The sequence below is a fragment of the Chiloscyllium plagiosum genome, chromosome 28 (assembly GCF_004010195.1).
Source record: "Chiloscyllium plagiosum isolate BGI_BamShark_2017 chromosome 28, ASM401019v2, whole genome shotgun sequence".
Classification (NCBI taxonomy): domain Eukaryota; kingdom Metazoa; phylum Chordata; class Chondrichthyes; order Orectolobiformes; family Hemiscylliidae; genus Chiloscyllium; species Chiloscyllium plagiosum.
Genome location: NC_057737.1, coordinates 7786556 through 7800610, shown reverse-complemented (window position 1 = coordinate 7800610; position 14055 = coordinate 7786556). Strand labels below are relative to the sequence as shown.

The 14055-nt window shown below is 55.7% G+C and overlaps 1 protein-coding gene across 2 annotated transcripts in view; it reads left to right on the top strand.

Annotated features, from left to right (window-relative positions):
• LOC122563923 (heparin cofactor 2-like) overlaps positions 1 to 14055 on the top strand; it is a 39912-nt gene that overhangs the window by 5271 nt on the left and 20586 nt on the right. For both annotated transcript variants that reach the window (XM_043718173.1, XM_043718172.1), the window contains exon 2: positions 13361 to 13634. In XM_043718173.1, the coding sequence (XP_043574108.1) occupies positions 13361 to 13634 (274 nt within the window). The remainder of the gene's footprint in view (positions 1 to 13360; positions 13635 to 14055) is intronic.

The window sequence follows — 14055 nt, the reverse complement described above, 5'->3', positions numbered from 1 at the left end:
TCACTCTGCTCCCTGCTCCAGGACTCACTCTGCTCCCTGCTCCAGGACCTCTCTCTGTCCCCGCCCCAGGACTCACTCTGCTCCCCGCTCCGGGACTCTCTCTACTCCCCGCTCCAGGACTCTCTCTGTTCCCCGCTCCAGGACTCACTCTGTTCCCCGCTCCGGGACTCTCTCTACTCCCCGCTCCAGGACTCTCTCTGTTCCCCGCTCCGGGACTCTCTCTGTTCCCCACCCCGGACACACTCTGTTCTCTGCTCCGGTACTCACCTTGTTGCCCGCTCCGGGACTGACTCCGTTCCCCGCTCCGGAACTCTCTCTGCTCCCCGCTCCTGGACTCCTCTGTACCCCACTCCGGGTCTCTCTCTGTTCCCCGCTCCGGACTCTCTCTGTTCCCGGCTTCTGGACTGTCTGTGTTCCCCGCTCTGGGATTCTCTCTGTTCCCCGATCCGGGACTCCTCTGTACCACGCTCCGGGACTCTCTCTGCTCCCCGTTCTGGGTCTCTCTCTGTTTCCTGCTCCAGGACTCTCTCTGTTCTCCGCTCCAGGACTCTCTCTGTTCTCCGCTCCAGGACTCTCTCTGTTCCTCGCTCCGGGACTTTCTCTGCTCCCCGCTCCAGGATTCACTGTTCCCCGCTCCGGGACTTTCTCTGCTTCCTGCTCCAGGACTCTCTCTGCTCCCCGCTCCGGGACTCTCTCTGTTCCCCGCTCTGGGACTCTCTCTGTTCCCCGCTCCAGGACTCTCACTATTCCCCGCTCCTGGACTCTCTCTGCTCCCCGCTCCGGGACTCTCTCTGCTCCTCGCTCCGGGACTCACTCTGCTCCCCGCTCCGGGACTCTCTCTGCTCCCCGCTCCGGGACTCTCTCTCCTCTCTGCTCCAGGACTCTCCCTGCTCCCTGCTCCAGGAGTCTCTCTGTTCCCCCTCCCCCCGGGACTGACTCTGTTCCCCATTCTGGGGCTGGCTCTGCTCCCTGCTCCAGGACACTCTCTGCTCCTCGCTCCGGGACACTCTCTGCTCCCCGCTCCGGGACTGACTGTGCACCCCGCTCCAGGACTCAGTCTGTTCCGTGCTCCGGGACTGACTCTGTTCCCCGCTCCGGGACACTCTCTGCTCCTCGCTCCGGGACTGACTCTGTTCCCCGCTCCAGGACTCAGTCTATTCCGTGCTCCGGGACTCTCTCTGCTCCAGGTTCCGGGACTGACTCTGCTCCACGCTCCGGGACTAACTCTGCTCCCCCCTCCGGGACTCGATCTGCTCCCCGCTCCAGGACTCTCTCTGCTCCCCGCTCCAGGACTCAGTCTGTTTCCCACTCCAGGACTGACTCTGTTCCCCGCTTACGGAATCCTCTTCTCCCCGCTCCGGCTCTCTCTCTGCTCTCCGCTCCGGGACTCTCTCTGTTTCCCGCTCCGGGACTCTCTCTGTTCCCCGCTCCAGGACTCACTCTGCTCCCCGCTCCTGGACTGACTGTGCACCCCGCTCCGGGACTCTCTCTGCTCCCCGCTCCGGGACTGACTCTGCTCCCCCCTCCCGGACTCTCTCTGCTCCCCGCTCCAGGACTCTCTCTGCTCCCTGCTCCAGGACTCTCTCTGCTCCCCGTTCCGGGACTGACTCTGCTCCCCCCTCCCGGACTCTCTCTGCTCCCCGCTCCAGGACTCTCTCTGCTCCCCGCTCCGGGACTCTCTCTGCTCCCTGCTCCGGGACTCACTCTGTTTCCCACTCCAGGACAGACTCTGTTCCCCGCTTACGGAATCCTCTTTTCCACGCTCCGGGACTCTCTCTGCTCCCCGCTCCCAGACTCTCTCTGCTCCCCGCTCCGGGACTCTCTCTCCTCTCTGGTCCAGGACTCACCCTGCTCCCTGCTCCAGGAGTCTCTCTGTTCCCCCTCCCCCCGGGACTGACTCTGTTCCCCACTCCGGGACACCTCTTTTCCCCACTCCGGGACTCTCTCTGCTCCTCGCTCTGGGACACTCTCTGCTCCCCGCTCCGGGACTGACTGTGCACCCCGCTCCAGGACTCAGTCTGTTCTGTGCTCCGGGACTCTCTCTGCTCCAGGTTCCGGGACTGACTCTGCTCCACGCTCCGGGACTAACTCTGCTCCCCGCTCTGGGACACTCTCTGTTCCCCGCTCTGGGACTCTCTCTGTTCCCCTCTCCGGGACTCTCTCTGCTCCCCGCTCCGGGACTCTCTCTGTTCCCCACTCCGGGACTCTCTCTGTTCCCCACTCCGGGACTGACTCTGTTTCCCACTCCGGGACTCTCTCTATTCCCCGCTCCGGGACTCTCTATTCCCCGCTCTGGGACTCTCTCTGCTTCCCGCTCCGGGACTCTCTCTGCTTCCCGCTCCGGGACTCTCTCTGTTCCCCGCTCTGGGACTCTCTCTATTCCCCGCTCCGGGACTCTCTCTGCTTCCCGCTCCGGGACTCTCTCTGCTCCCCGCTCTGGGACTCTCTCTGTTCCCCGCTCCGGGACTCTCTCTGTTTCCCAGCTCCGGGACTCTCTCTGCTCCCCGCTCTGGGACTCTCTCTGTTCCCCGCTCCGGGACTCTCTCTGCTTCCCGCTCCGGGACTGACTGTGCACCCCGCTCCGGGACTAACTCTGCTCCCCCCTCCGGGACTCGCTCTGCTCCCTGCTCCAGGACTCTCTCTGCTCCCCGCTCCGGGAATGACTCTGCTCCCTGCTCCAGGACTCTCTCTGCTCCCTGCTCCAGGACTCACTTTGTTTCCCACTCCAGGACTGACTCTGTTCCCCGCTTACGGAATCCTCTTTTCCCCGCTCCAGGACTCTCTCTGCTCCCCGCTCCGGGACTGACTCTGCTCCCCGCTCCAGGATTCTCTCTGCTCCCCGCTCCAGGACTCTCTCTGCTCCCCGCTCCGGGACTCGCTCTGCTCCCTGCTCCAGGACTCTCTCTGCTCCTCGCTCCAGGACTCTCTCTGCTTCCCGCTCCGGGACTGACCGTGTTCCTCGCTCCGGGACTCGCTCTGCTCCCTGCTCCAGGACTCTCTCTGCTCCTCGCTCCAGGACTCTCTCTGCTCTCCGCTCCAGGACTCACTGTTCCCCGCTCCGGGACTGACTCTGTTACCCGCTCCGGGGATCTCTCTGCTCCCCGCACCGGAACTCACTCTGCTCCCTGCTCCAGGACTCTCTCTGTTCCCCGCTCCGGGACTGACTCTGTTCCTCGCTCCGGGGCTGGCTCTGCTCCCTGGTCCGGGACTCTCTCTGTTTCCCGCTCCGGGAATCTCTCTGCTCCCAGCTCCGGGACTTGCTCTGCTCCCTGCTCCAGGACTCTCGCTGCTCCTCGCTCTGGGACACTCTCTGCTCCCCGCTCCTGGACTGACTGTGCTCCCCGCTCCGGGACTCTCTCTGTTCCCCGCTCCGGGACTCTCTCTGCTCCCCGCTCCGGGACTGACTCTGCTCCCCGCTCCAGGACTCACTCTGCTCCCCGCTCCGGGACTCACTCTGCTCCCCACTCCGGGACTCACTCTGCTCCCCATTCCGGGACTCACTCTGCTCCCCACTCCGGGACTCACTCTGCTCCCTGCTCCGGCTCTCTCTGCTCCCCGCTCCAGGATTCTCTCTGCTCCCCGCTCCAGGATTCTCTCTGCTCCCCGCTCCGGGACTCTCTCTCCTCTCTGCTCCAGGACTCTCCCTGCTCCCTGCTCCAGGGGTCTCTCTGTTCCCCCTCCCCCCAGGACTGACTCTGTTCCCCGCTCCGGGACACCTCTTTTCCCCGCTCCGGGACTCTCTCTGCTCCCCGCTCCGGGACACTCTCTGCTCCTCGCTCCGGGACACCTCTTTTCCCCACTCCGGGACTCTCTCTGCTCCTCGCTCTGGGACTCTCTCTGCTCCCCGCTCCGGGACTGACTGTGCACCCCGCTCCAGGACTCAGTCTGTTCCGTGCTCCGGGACTCTCTCTGCTCCAGGTTCCGGGACTGACTCTGCTCCACGCTCCGGGACTGACTCTGCTCCCCGGTCCAGGACTCACTCATTTCCCCGCCTTCTCTCTCTGCTCCCTCCTCCGGTACACACTCTGCTCCCCATTCCGGCACTCTCTCTGCTCCCCGCTCCGGGACTCGCTCTGCTCCCCACTCCGGGATTCTGTCTGCTCTCCACTCCGGGACTCATTCTGCTCCCCATTCCGGGACTCTCTCTGCTCCCCGCTCCGGGACTCTCTCTGCTCTCCGCTCCGGGACTGACTGTGCACCCCGCTCTGGGACTCTCTCTGTTCCCCGCTCTGGGACTCTCTCTGTTCCCGGCTCCTGGACTGTCTGTGTTCCCCGCTCCGGGATTCTCTCTGTTACCCGATCCGGGACTCTCTCTGCTCCCTGCTCCAGGACTCTCTCTGTTTCCCGCTCCGCAACTCTCTTTGTTCCCCTCTCCGGGGCTCTCTCTGTTCCCCGCTCCGGGACTTTCTCTGCTCCCTGCTCTAGGACTGACTCTGTTCCCCGCTCCGGGACCCCTCTTTTCCCCGCTCCGGGGCTGGCTCTGCTCCCTGCTCCTGGACTCTCTCTGTTTCCCGCTCCGGCTGTCTCTCTGCTCTCCGCTCCGGGACTCTCTCTGTTTCCCGCTCCGGCTGTCTCTCTGCTCTCCGCTCCGGGACTCTCTCTGTTTCCCGCTCCGGGACACTCTCTGCTCCTCGCTCCGGGACACCTCTTTTCCCCACTCCGGGACTCTCTCTGCTCCTCGCTCTGGGACTCTCTCTGCTCCCCGCTCCGGGACTCGCTCTGCTCCCCGCTCCGGGACACTCTCTGCTCCTCGCTCCGGGACACCTCTTTTCCCCACTCCGGGACTCTCTCTGCTCCTCGCTCTGGGACTCTCTCTGCTCCCCGCTCCGGGACTCGCTCTGCTCCCCGCTCCGGGACACTCTCTGCTCCTCGCTCCGGGACACCTCTTTTCCCCACTCCGGGACTCTCTCTGCTCCTCGCTCTGGGACTCTCTCTGCTCCCCGCTCCGGGACTCGCTCTGCTCCCCGCTCCGGGACACTCTCTGCTCCTCGCTCCGGGACACCTCTTTTCCCCACTCCGGGACTCTCTCTGCTCCTCGCTCTGGGACTCTCTCTGCTCCCCGCTCCGGGACTCGCTCTGCTCCCCGCTCCGGGACACTCTCTGCTCCTCGCTCCGGGACACCTCTTTTCCCCACTCCGGGACTCTCTCTGCTCCTCGCTCTGGGACTCTCTCTGCTCCCCGCTCCGGGACTCGCTCTGCTCCCCGCTCCGGGACACTCTCTGCTCCTCGCTCCGGGACACCTCTTTTCCCCACTCCGGGACTCTCTCTGCTCCTCGCTCTGGGACTCTCTCTGCTCCCCGCTCCGGGACTCGCTCTGCTCCCCGCTCCGGGACACTCTCTGCTCCTCGCTCCGGGACACCTCTTTTCCCCACTCCGGGACTCTCTCTGCTCCTCGCTCTGGGACTCTCTCTGCTCCCCGCTCCGGGACTCGCTCTGCTCCCCGCTCCGGGACACTCTCTGCTCCTCGCTCCGGGACACCTCTTTTCCCCACTCCGGGACTCTCTCTGCTCCTCGCTCTGGGACTCTCTCTGCTCCCCGCTCTCCGGGACTCTCTCTGTTCCCCATTCCAGGTTTCTCTCTGTTCCCCGCTCCGGGACTCTCTCTGTTCCCCATTCCGCGACTCTCTCTGCTCCCCATTCCGCGACTCTCTCTGCTCCCCGCTCCGGGACTCTCTCTGTTCCCCGCTCCGGGACTCTCTCTGCTCCCCACTCCAGGACTCTCTCTGTTCCCCGCTCCGGGACTCTCTCTGTTCCCCGCTCCGCGACTCTCTCTGCTCCCCGCTCCGGGACACTCTCTGCTCCCCGCTCCGGGACTCTCTCTGCTCCCCGCTCCGGGACTCGCTATGCACCCTGCTCCGGGACTCTCTCTGCTCCCCGCTCCGGGACACTCTCTGCTCCCCGCTCCGGAACTCGCTCTCTTCCCTGCTCCAGGACTCTCTCTGCTCCCCACTCCGGGACTCTCTCTGTTCCCCGCTCCGGGACTCTCTCTGCTCCCCGCTTCGAGACTGACTCTGTTCCCCGCTCCGGGTCTCTCTCTGCTCCCCACTCCGGGACTCTCTCTGCTCCCCGCTCCGGGACTCTCTCTGCTTCCCGCTCCGGGACTCTCTCTGCTCCCCACTCCGGGACTGACTCTGTTCCCCGCTCCACGACTGACTGTGTTCCCCGCTCCGGGTCTCTCTCTGTTCTCCGCTCCGGGACTGACTCTGTTCCCCGCTCCAGGACTCTCTCTGTTCTCCGCTCCGGGACTGACTCTGTTCCCCGCTCCAGGACTCTCTCTGTTCCCCGCTCCAGGACTCTCTCTACTCCCCACTACGGGACTGACTCTGTTCCCCGCTCCACGACTGACTGTGTTCCCCACTCCGGGTCTCTCTCTGCTACCCACTCCGGGGCTCTCTCTGTTCCCCACTCCGGGACTCTCTCTGTTCCCTGCTCCGGGACACTCTCTGCTCCCCGCTCCGGGACTCTCTCTGTTCCCTGCTCCGGGACACTCTCTGCTCCCGCTCCGGGACACTCTCTGCTCCTCGCTCCGGGACTCTCTCTGTTCCTCGCTCCGGGACTCTCTCTGTTCCTTGCTCTGGGACTCTCTCTGTTCCCTGCTCCGGGACACTCTCTGCTCCCCGCTCCGGGACTCTCTCTACTCCCCGCTCCAGGACTCACTCTGTTCCCCGCTCCAGGACTCACTCTGTTCCCCACTCCGGGACTCTCTCTACTCCCCGCTCCAGGACTCACTCTGTTCCCCGCTCCAGGACTCACTCTGTTCCCCGCTCCGGGACTCTCTCTACTCCCCGCTCCAGGACTCACTCTGTTCCCCGCTCCAGGACTCTCTCTGTTCCCCGCTCCAGGACTCACTCTGTTCCCCGCTCCGGGACTCTCTCTATTTCCCGCTCCGGGACTTTCTCTGCTCCCTGCTGCAGGACTGACTCTGTTCCCCGCTCCGGGACCCCTCTTTTCCCCGCTCCGGGGCTGACTCTGCTCCCTGCTCCAGGACTCTCTCTGCTTCCCGCTCCGGGACTGACTGTGCCCCCCGCTCCAGGACTCAGTCTGTTCCGTGCTCCGGGACTCTCTCTGCTCCCCGTTCCGGGACTGACTCTGCTCCACGCTCCGGGACTAACTCTGCTCCCCCCTCTGGGACTCGCTCTGCTCCCTGCTCAGGGACTCACTCTGTTTCCCACTCCAGGACTGACTCTGTTCCCCGCTTACGGAATCCTCTTTTCCCCGCTCCAGGACTCTCTCTGCTCCACGCTCCGGGACTAACTCTGCTCCCCGCTCCAGATCTCGCTCTGCTCTCCCCTCCAGGACTCGCTGTGCTCCCTGCTCCAGGACTCTCTCTGCTCCCTGCTCCGGGACTGACTCTGCTCCCCGCTCCGGGACTGATTCAGTTCCCCACCGCGGGACTCCTCTTTTCCAATCTCCGGGACTGACTCTGATCCCCGCTCCTGGACTGACTCTGCTCCCCGCTCCGGGATTCCACTGTTCCCCGCTCTGGGATTCACTCTGTTCCCCGTTCCGGGACTCACTCTGTTCCCCGTTCCGGGACTCTCTCTGTTCCCTGCTCTGGGACTCTCTCTGCTCTCCGCTCCGGGACTCTCTCTGTTCCCTGCTCTGGGACTCTCTCTGTTCCCTGCTCCGGGACTCTCTCTGTTCCCCGCTCCTGGACTCACTCTGTTCCCCGCTCTGGGACTCTCTCTGTTCCCCCCTCCGGGACTCTCTCTGTTCCCCGCTCCTGGACTCACTCTGTTCCTCGTTCCTGGACTCTCTCTGCTCCCCCCTCCGGGACTCTCTCTGTTCTCCGCTCCGGGACTGACTCTGCTCCCCGCTCTGGGACTCCTCTGTACCCCGCTCCGGGTCTCTCTCTGTTCCCCGCTCCGGTTCTGACTCTGCTCCCCGCTCCGGGATTCTCTCTATTCCTCGCTCCGGGACTCACTCTGTTCCTCGCTCCGGGACTCCGTCCATGAATTACAGGGAAGGGAAATATTTAGAAAAGCTTGGAAAGTTTGAATTGTATATCGAATGAGCTGCCAGAGGAAGTGGTGGAGGCTGGTACAATAGCAACATTTAAGAGGCATTTGGATGGGTATATGAATAGGAAGGGTTTGGAGGGATATGGGCCGGGTGCTGGCAGGTGGAACTAGATTGGGTTTGGATATCTGGTCGGCATGGACGGGTTGGACCGAAGGGTCTGTTTCCATGCTGTACATCTCTATGACTCTATCACTCCTTGGCAGGGTCCATACAGGGTTCACTGATTTGTATATTAACTTACTGTCTCGCAGGCTGCAGGTTGGAGGTGAAGTGAGTGCTGTACTGAGGAAACGTTGCCCTGTCAGAGGCACAGGCATTAGCTCCTGCCTGCTGTATCCCATAGCACTGCAGTGAAAAAGGGTAAGGCAATTAGCCAGCCTGACTTAGTATTTACCCGTTCAGTAAAAACTGTATATCTGCTCTTTATCAAGTCCCTCCCTGTGGGATCTTGTTGTGTACATGTTACCCACTGTGTTTCCTACATCACAACAGTTAGAAACACTCCTGAACTGATTTATTAGCCATAACATATTTTTGAATGCAGACATTGTAAAAATAGAACATAGAACATTACAGTGCAGTACAGGCCCTTCGACCCTCATGTAGCTCCGACCTGTGGAACCAATCTGAAGCCCATCAACCTACACTATTCCATTTTCATCCATATGTCTATCCAATGACCATTTAAATGCCCTTAAAGTTGGCGAGTCTGCGGCTATTGCAGACAGTGCGTTCAGTAATTGTAGTAGACTACGTAAATACTAGTCTTGCAGGTTAGGTGGATTGGCCACACTAAATTGCCCATAAGTATCCAGGGATGTGCAGGCTCGGTGGATTAGCCATAGGGAATACAGGGTTACAGGGATACAGGGTAATGGGGTGGGTCTGGATGGGATGCTCTTCAGAAGGTCGGTGGGGACTTGATGGGCTGAATGGCCTGCTTCTACACTGTAGAGATTCCATGATTCTTTCTTAAAAGAAGCTCCCTCTTCAGAAGGCACAGTTCAGTAAGCTGCAGTAGCTCTAGTAACACAGTGTGTATTTTGTAGTCCTCCATTGGTAGCACACTTGTCTATGACTCTGTCGGTTCAAATGCGGGTTTTGCAAATATCTATGCTTGCATGAACATTTGTTATATTGTACTCCCCCAGCAGATACCATCTAAATGCCAGAAAGAGAAGGAATCCGAATCCTTATTTTATTTCTCTTGCCCCAGTACGATTCTGATTCCCATTCTGAATGGTTAGCTCAGAACAGACCAGGGATCAAACCTCAGCCCCTTACATTTACAGGCTACCTCAGATGATGACTTGATACAGGAATATCATTTTCATTTCCTTCTTGATATTAAGGTCTGCAATAGTTTTGTTTGCTCATGCAAATATTAGCATCAAGGACTGTAGCATTTCACCTTCGAACAAACACTTAGTGGAGAATAGGTATTTGTAACGCATCTAAAGCACAGCCCCAGAGGAGATGCTTTGACAGATCAGATGATTCAACTTCCCACATAGAGGGATGCGGGTTGCTTGAATTCCGACCCCTTGAAGTTGTGCTGTGTGAATATTAGCTGCCACAAGTAAAACACATTCATATGCAGTTCCCTCGCTTGTTTTAACAGAAGCTTCAGCCTCTGAAAGAATAGTAGGATTGCCTGGGATCACCTTAAGCATTAATAATCTCACAGAGTAATTTCTAGGCATGAATGTTTTAAAGCAAGAAGAGATTTAAAATCAGCAAGGTAGGGGTCAGGAAACAGCCTGCAGAGTGCACTCTGCGAGCAATGAATTTTGTTGAAAGCTTGGTTGGCAAATTCCTTTAAAGCACGTATCCCAGTACAGTGGCCCCTGCTTTAATTGGATATAAACTAGCGATAGGTTCAATTTGCCCTTTACTCCAAGAAAACCTTTTCAAAACATTTATGCACTTTCAGACCCTCCTCGACTCATGGAATGTAACAGCAGGGAACAAGGCCATTAGGCCCATTTATCTATGCTAGCTCTTTGTCTAATTAGTCTCCTTCTCCCATAACCCAGTAATTCTTATCTTTTGAAGTATGCATCAAATTCCCTTTGCCAATTACTACTGAATCTGCTTCCAGTGCCCTTTCAAGCAGCGCATTCCAGAGCATTAACAAGTCATTGTTAATCTGATTCTTTTTGCCAATTATTTTCAAATCTGTATCCCCTGGTTACAAACTCTCCCCCCACTGGAAATATTTCTCCTTATTTGCACAAGCTTGAACACCTCTACTCAATCTTCAGGTCCTAGAACAGTCACAGCTTCTCACATAATTGGAGCTCCTCTTCCCTCTTACAATTCTGGCAATTCTTCCGTTGACCCCCTCTCCAAAACTCCTCCAATATTTGTTAGCAACTTTCAAAACAAAACCCCACCCTCACTGCCCATTATGTAAACATTTGAAGAAACAACTCTCTGCACATTAATCACGCCGATTTGCAGCAAAGAAATGTTTGTATGCCAGGAACCGCAGAATATTTCTGGAACAATTTCTTGTTAAAATGAGTGTGTTTTTAGTCTCCTTCATTAATGATTCAGTTGGCTGACCAAGGAAAATGCAAGACCAGAGGAGGTCCCAAAGCATTTCTGGCCTGTGACGCAGTGTTTGAAGTCTCGCTGCTGTGGTAATGGTGGAAACACAATATGCAATTTGTAGGCAGCAAGATCCCATTAACAGAAAATGTAACGATGACTAGATAATTTTGTTTTTTTTTAAAGGAACGCAATGGATTCTACTATGTTCACCTCTGAGAACAAACAAGCCTTGGTTTACACTAAAAAAACCTTAAATTTAGATTTCTTAAAATTTATGATGGGACATTTGCAGATAGATTAAATAATATTCTAAAAGTAGATAAGACATCAGTAACTCCTTCAAGCAAGCGGAAAATTCTTCTGTCATAAGGGCATGTTTTTAAAGTGAGAGGAGAAAAATTTAAAGATTTAAAAAAGACATGGGGGCAATTTTTTTACACAGAGTGGTTTGTGTGTGGAATGATCTTCCAGAGGAAATTGTAGGTGCAGGTACAATTACAATGTTTGAAAGACACTTAGATAAGTACATGAATAGGAAAGGTTTGGAAGGATATGGGCCAAGCGTAGGCAGGTGGGACTGGTTTAGTTTGAGATTATGATTGGCATGGACTTGTTCGACTTGTTCCTGTGCTGGATGACACCATGACTCAATCTTCCAAATTCTCCCCCACAAAGATCACTGTTGGTTGGATCATTGCATGTAATTATTCCGAGTTGACTCCTGATTGATAATGGAGTCAAACGTCACCTGGAGGGGGAGCAACAGGAAATTGGAAATAAGGCCATAATCGGATAAGCCACCAGTTTGTTGAATGGCAGAGCAGGCTTGAGGGGCCAAATGGCCTATTTCTTATTTTCGCATCTGAATGACAGCATCTCTGACAGTGCTGCACTCCGTCAGCACTGCAATGGAGTATCAGTCCAGATGAGAACATAGGAACTAGGAGCAGGAGGAGGCCATTTGGCCCCTTGAGCCTGTTCTGCCATTCAATAAGATAATGGCTGATCTTTTCACAGACTCAGCTCCACTTACCACCCACCCACCTTAACCCTTAATTCCTTTACTGTTCAAATATCAATCGACCTTTTGCATTAAAAACATTTAGTGAGGTAGCATCAACTGGTTCACTGGGCAGGGAATTCCACAGATTCACAACCGTCTGGGTGAAGAAGTTCCTCCTCAACTCAGTCCTAAACCTGCTCCTCCTTATTTTGAGGCTCTGCCCCCTAGGTCTAGTTTCACCCGCCAGTGGAACCAACCTCTCTGCTTCGATCTTATCGATTCCCTTCATAATTTTATCTGTTTCTATAAGATCCCCCCTGTATTCTTCTAATCCAATGAGCATAGTCCCAGTTCACTCAATCTCTCTTCATAAACTAATCCTCTCAACTTCGGAATCAATCTCGTGAACCTCCTCTGCACCCTCGATAAAGCCTCGAGTGAAATTTGCTTTGTTATATAGATGTTCCAGGAATGAGTGAAGGGCCAGGGAGATGGTCTCTGCCATGGCCCTGTTGCAATGATTAGCAAATTGTAGTGGATCATGGCAGTCTGGGAGGCTGGTGTTGATGTGTGCCATTACTAACCTTGCAAAGCACTTCATAATGGTCGATGACTCTATGTTGTTAAAGGCAAAGCCACTAACTCAGACACACTGCCCCAGTAAAGTGCATGAGTGTGGCCTCAAGTTCCACCTGCTCCAGAGGTGTGTAATATCTCAGAACAGGTGGATTCAAAAATGTCTAAAAAGTGCTTGAGGCTTGGCAAAGATCGGAACCCTTCAACCCCAGGGCATCCATATGGACTTCACCAATTTCCTCATTTCCCCTCCCCCCACCTTACCCCAGTTCCAAACTTCCAGCTCAGCACCATCCTCATGACCTGTCCCACCTGTCAATCTTCCTTCCCAAATATCCACTCCACCCGCCTCTCTGATCTATCGCTTTTACCCCATCCTCCATCCATCTAGTGCACTCCCAGCTACCTTCTCCCCAGCCCCACCCCTGCCCATTTATCTCTCCAGCCTCATTCCTGATGAAGGGCTCATGCCCGAAACATTGATTTTCCTGCTCCTCGGATGCTGCCTGATCTGCTGTGCTTTTCCAGCACCACTCTAATCTTGACTCTAATCTCCAGCATCTGCAGTCCTCACTTTCGCCTAAAGACTGGATCTGCAGACATTGTAGGAACTGCAGGCCTCACTTCCTCCTTGCAGGAAACATTGGCATGTACCACAGAATGAGACCCTTCAGCCCATTATATGCATGTCTAGTCTGTGGTAAAGACACCAATTAGTTCCATTCTTCTGTTGCAGCCAATTTGCCAGTCTTGGCAAGCACTAACCACAGATTCTTTAAATCAGCATGGTCAGAGATGTTGTGACACACCTTCAGAGCAGGTGGGACTTGAGCCTGCTGCCTCTGAGGTAGGGACACTGCCACTTCAGCACAAGAACACCTTGTCTTGCCACTGCTCTTTGTCCAGAGTCCTTCTTTAAAATTCTAAGCAAAATCACCACGGAGGTTGTTCTAAGTAGTCAGGAAAGATTCTGAAAATGTAAATATTCTGGAGTAGGTTTTGTATCACAAATGCTTGTGACCTCCTGTTGTTTGGTTAAAAAATGAATGCACTGGGAGACGTCTCTACTATTATTTGGATCATTGCAGTAACTAATGCAATCATTTTCCAGAGTGTTATCATCCTTGTCACTGTCATCAATCTCAGCTCACAGTGCATTGGTACAAGACTTTGTTATTACTTTGCAAATCCCTTCTATTTGCAGGCTCGTGGGAGCATAAATTTATTAAAAGCAAAACCGCCATGCTCCAGTTCCACACTGGCAAGGCGACAGTGGTGAAGGTGCCAATGATGTACGTCAGAGCGACCATGCAGGCCACCACGGATCATACCCATGAGTGTGACGTTATCAGCCTGCCATACAGTGCCAACGCCAGCATGCTGCTTGTAGTTCCATATAAAACCTTCGGCCTGAGGCACATTGAGAGAGAACTCAGCTGGGAAATGGTTGACAACTGGCTCAAGGAGATGACCAACAGGTAGATTGGCAGCATTAACCATTGCATTTGAAGTGTACTCTTCCTAAAATCATTGAATCACAGAATATGTACTGTGCTCCATTGAGGCCACATGGACCATCCAGAAAGCATTCCACCCACACTCGCTTCCCAGCACCCCCCACCTCCACCCACTCCTCGCCAACTCTATCCTGATAACCTTGCATTTTCCATGGCCAACCCACCTAGTTTGCACATCCCTGAACACTATGGACAATTTAATATGGCCAATCCACATCTTTTAGACTATGGGGGGAATCCAAAGCACCCGGAGGAAACCCATGCAGACTCAAGGAGAACATGCAAAACTCCACATAGAAAGTCTGCCTGAGGGTGAAATAGAACCCAGGTCCCTGGCAAAATAATCCCATCAATTGCCTCTTCCCCGAAATGATCCACTTAA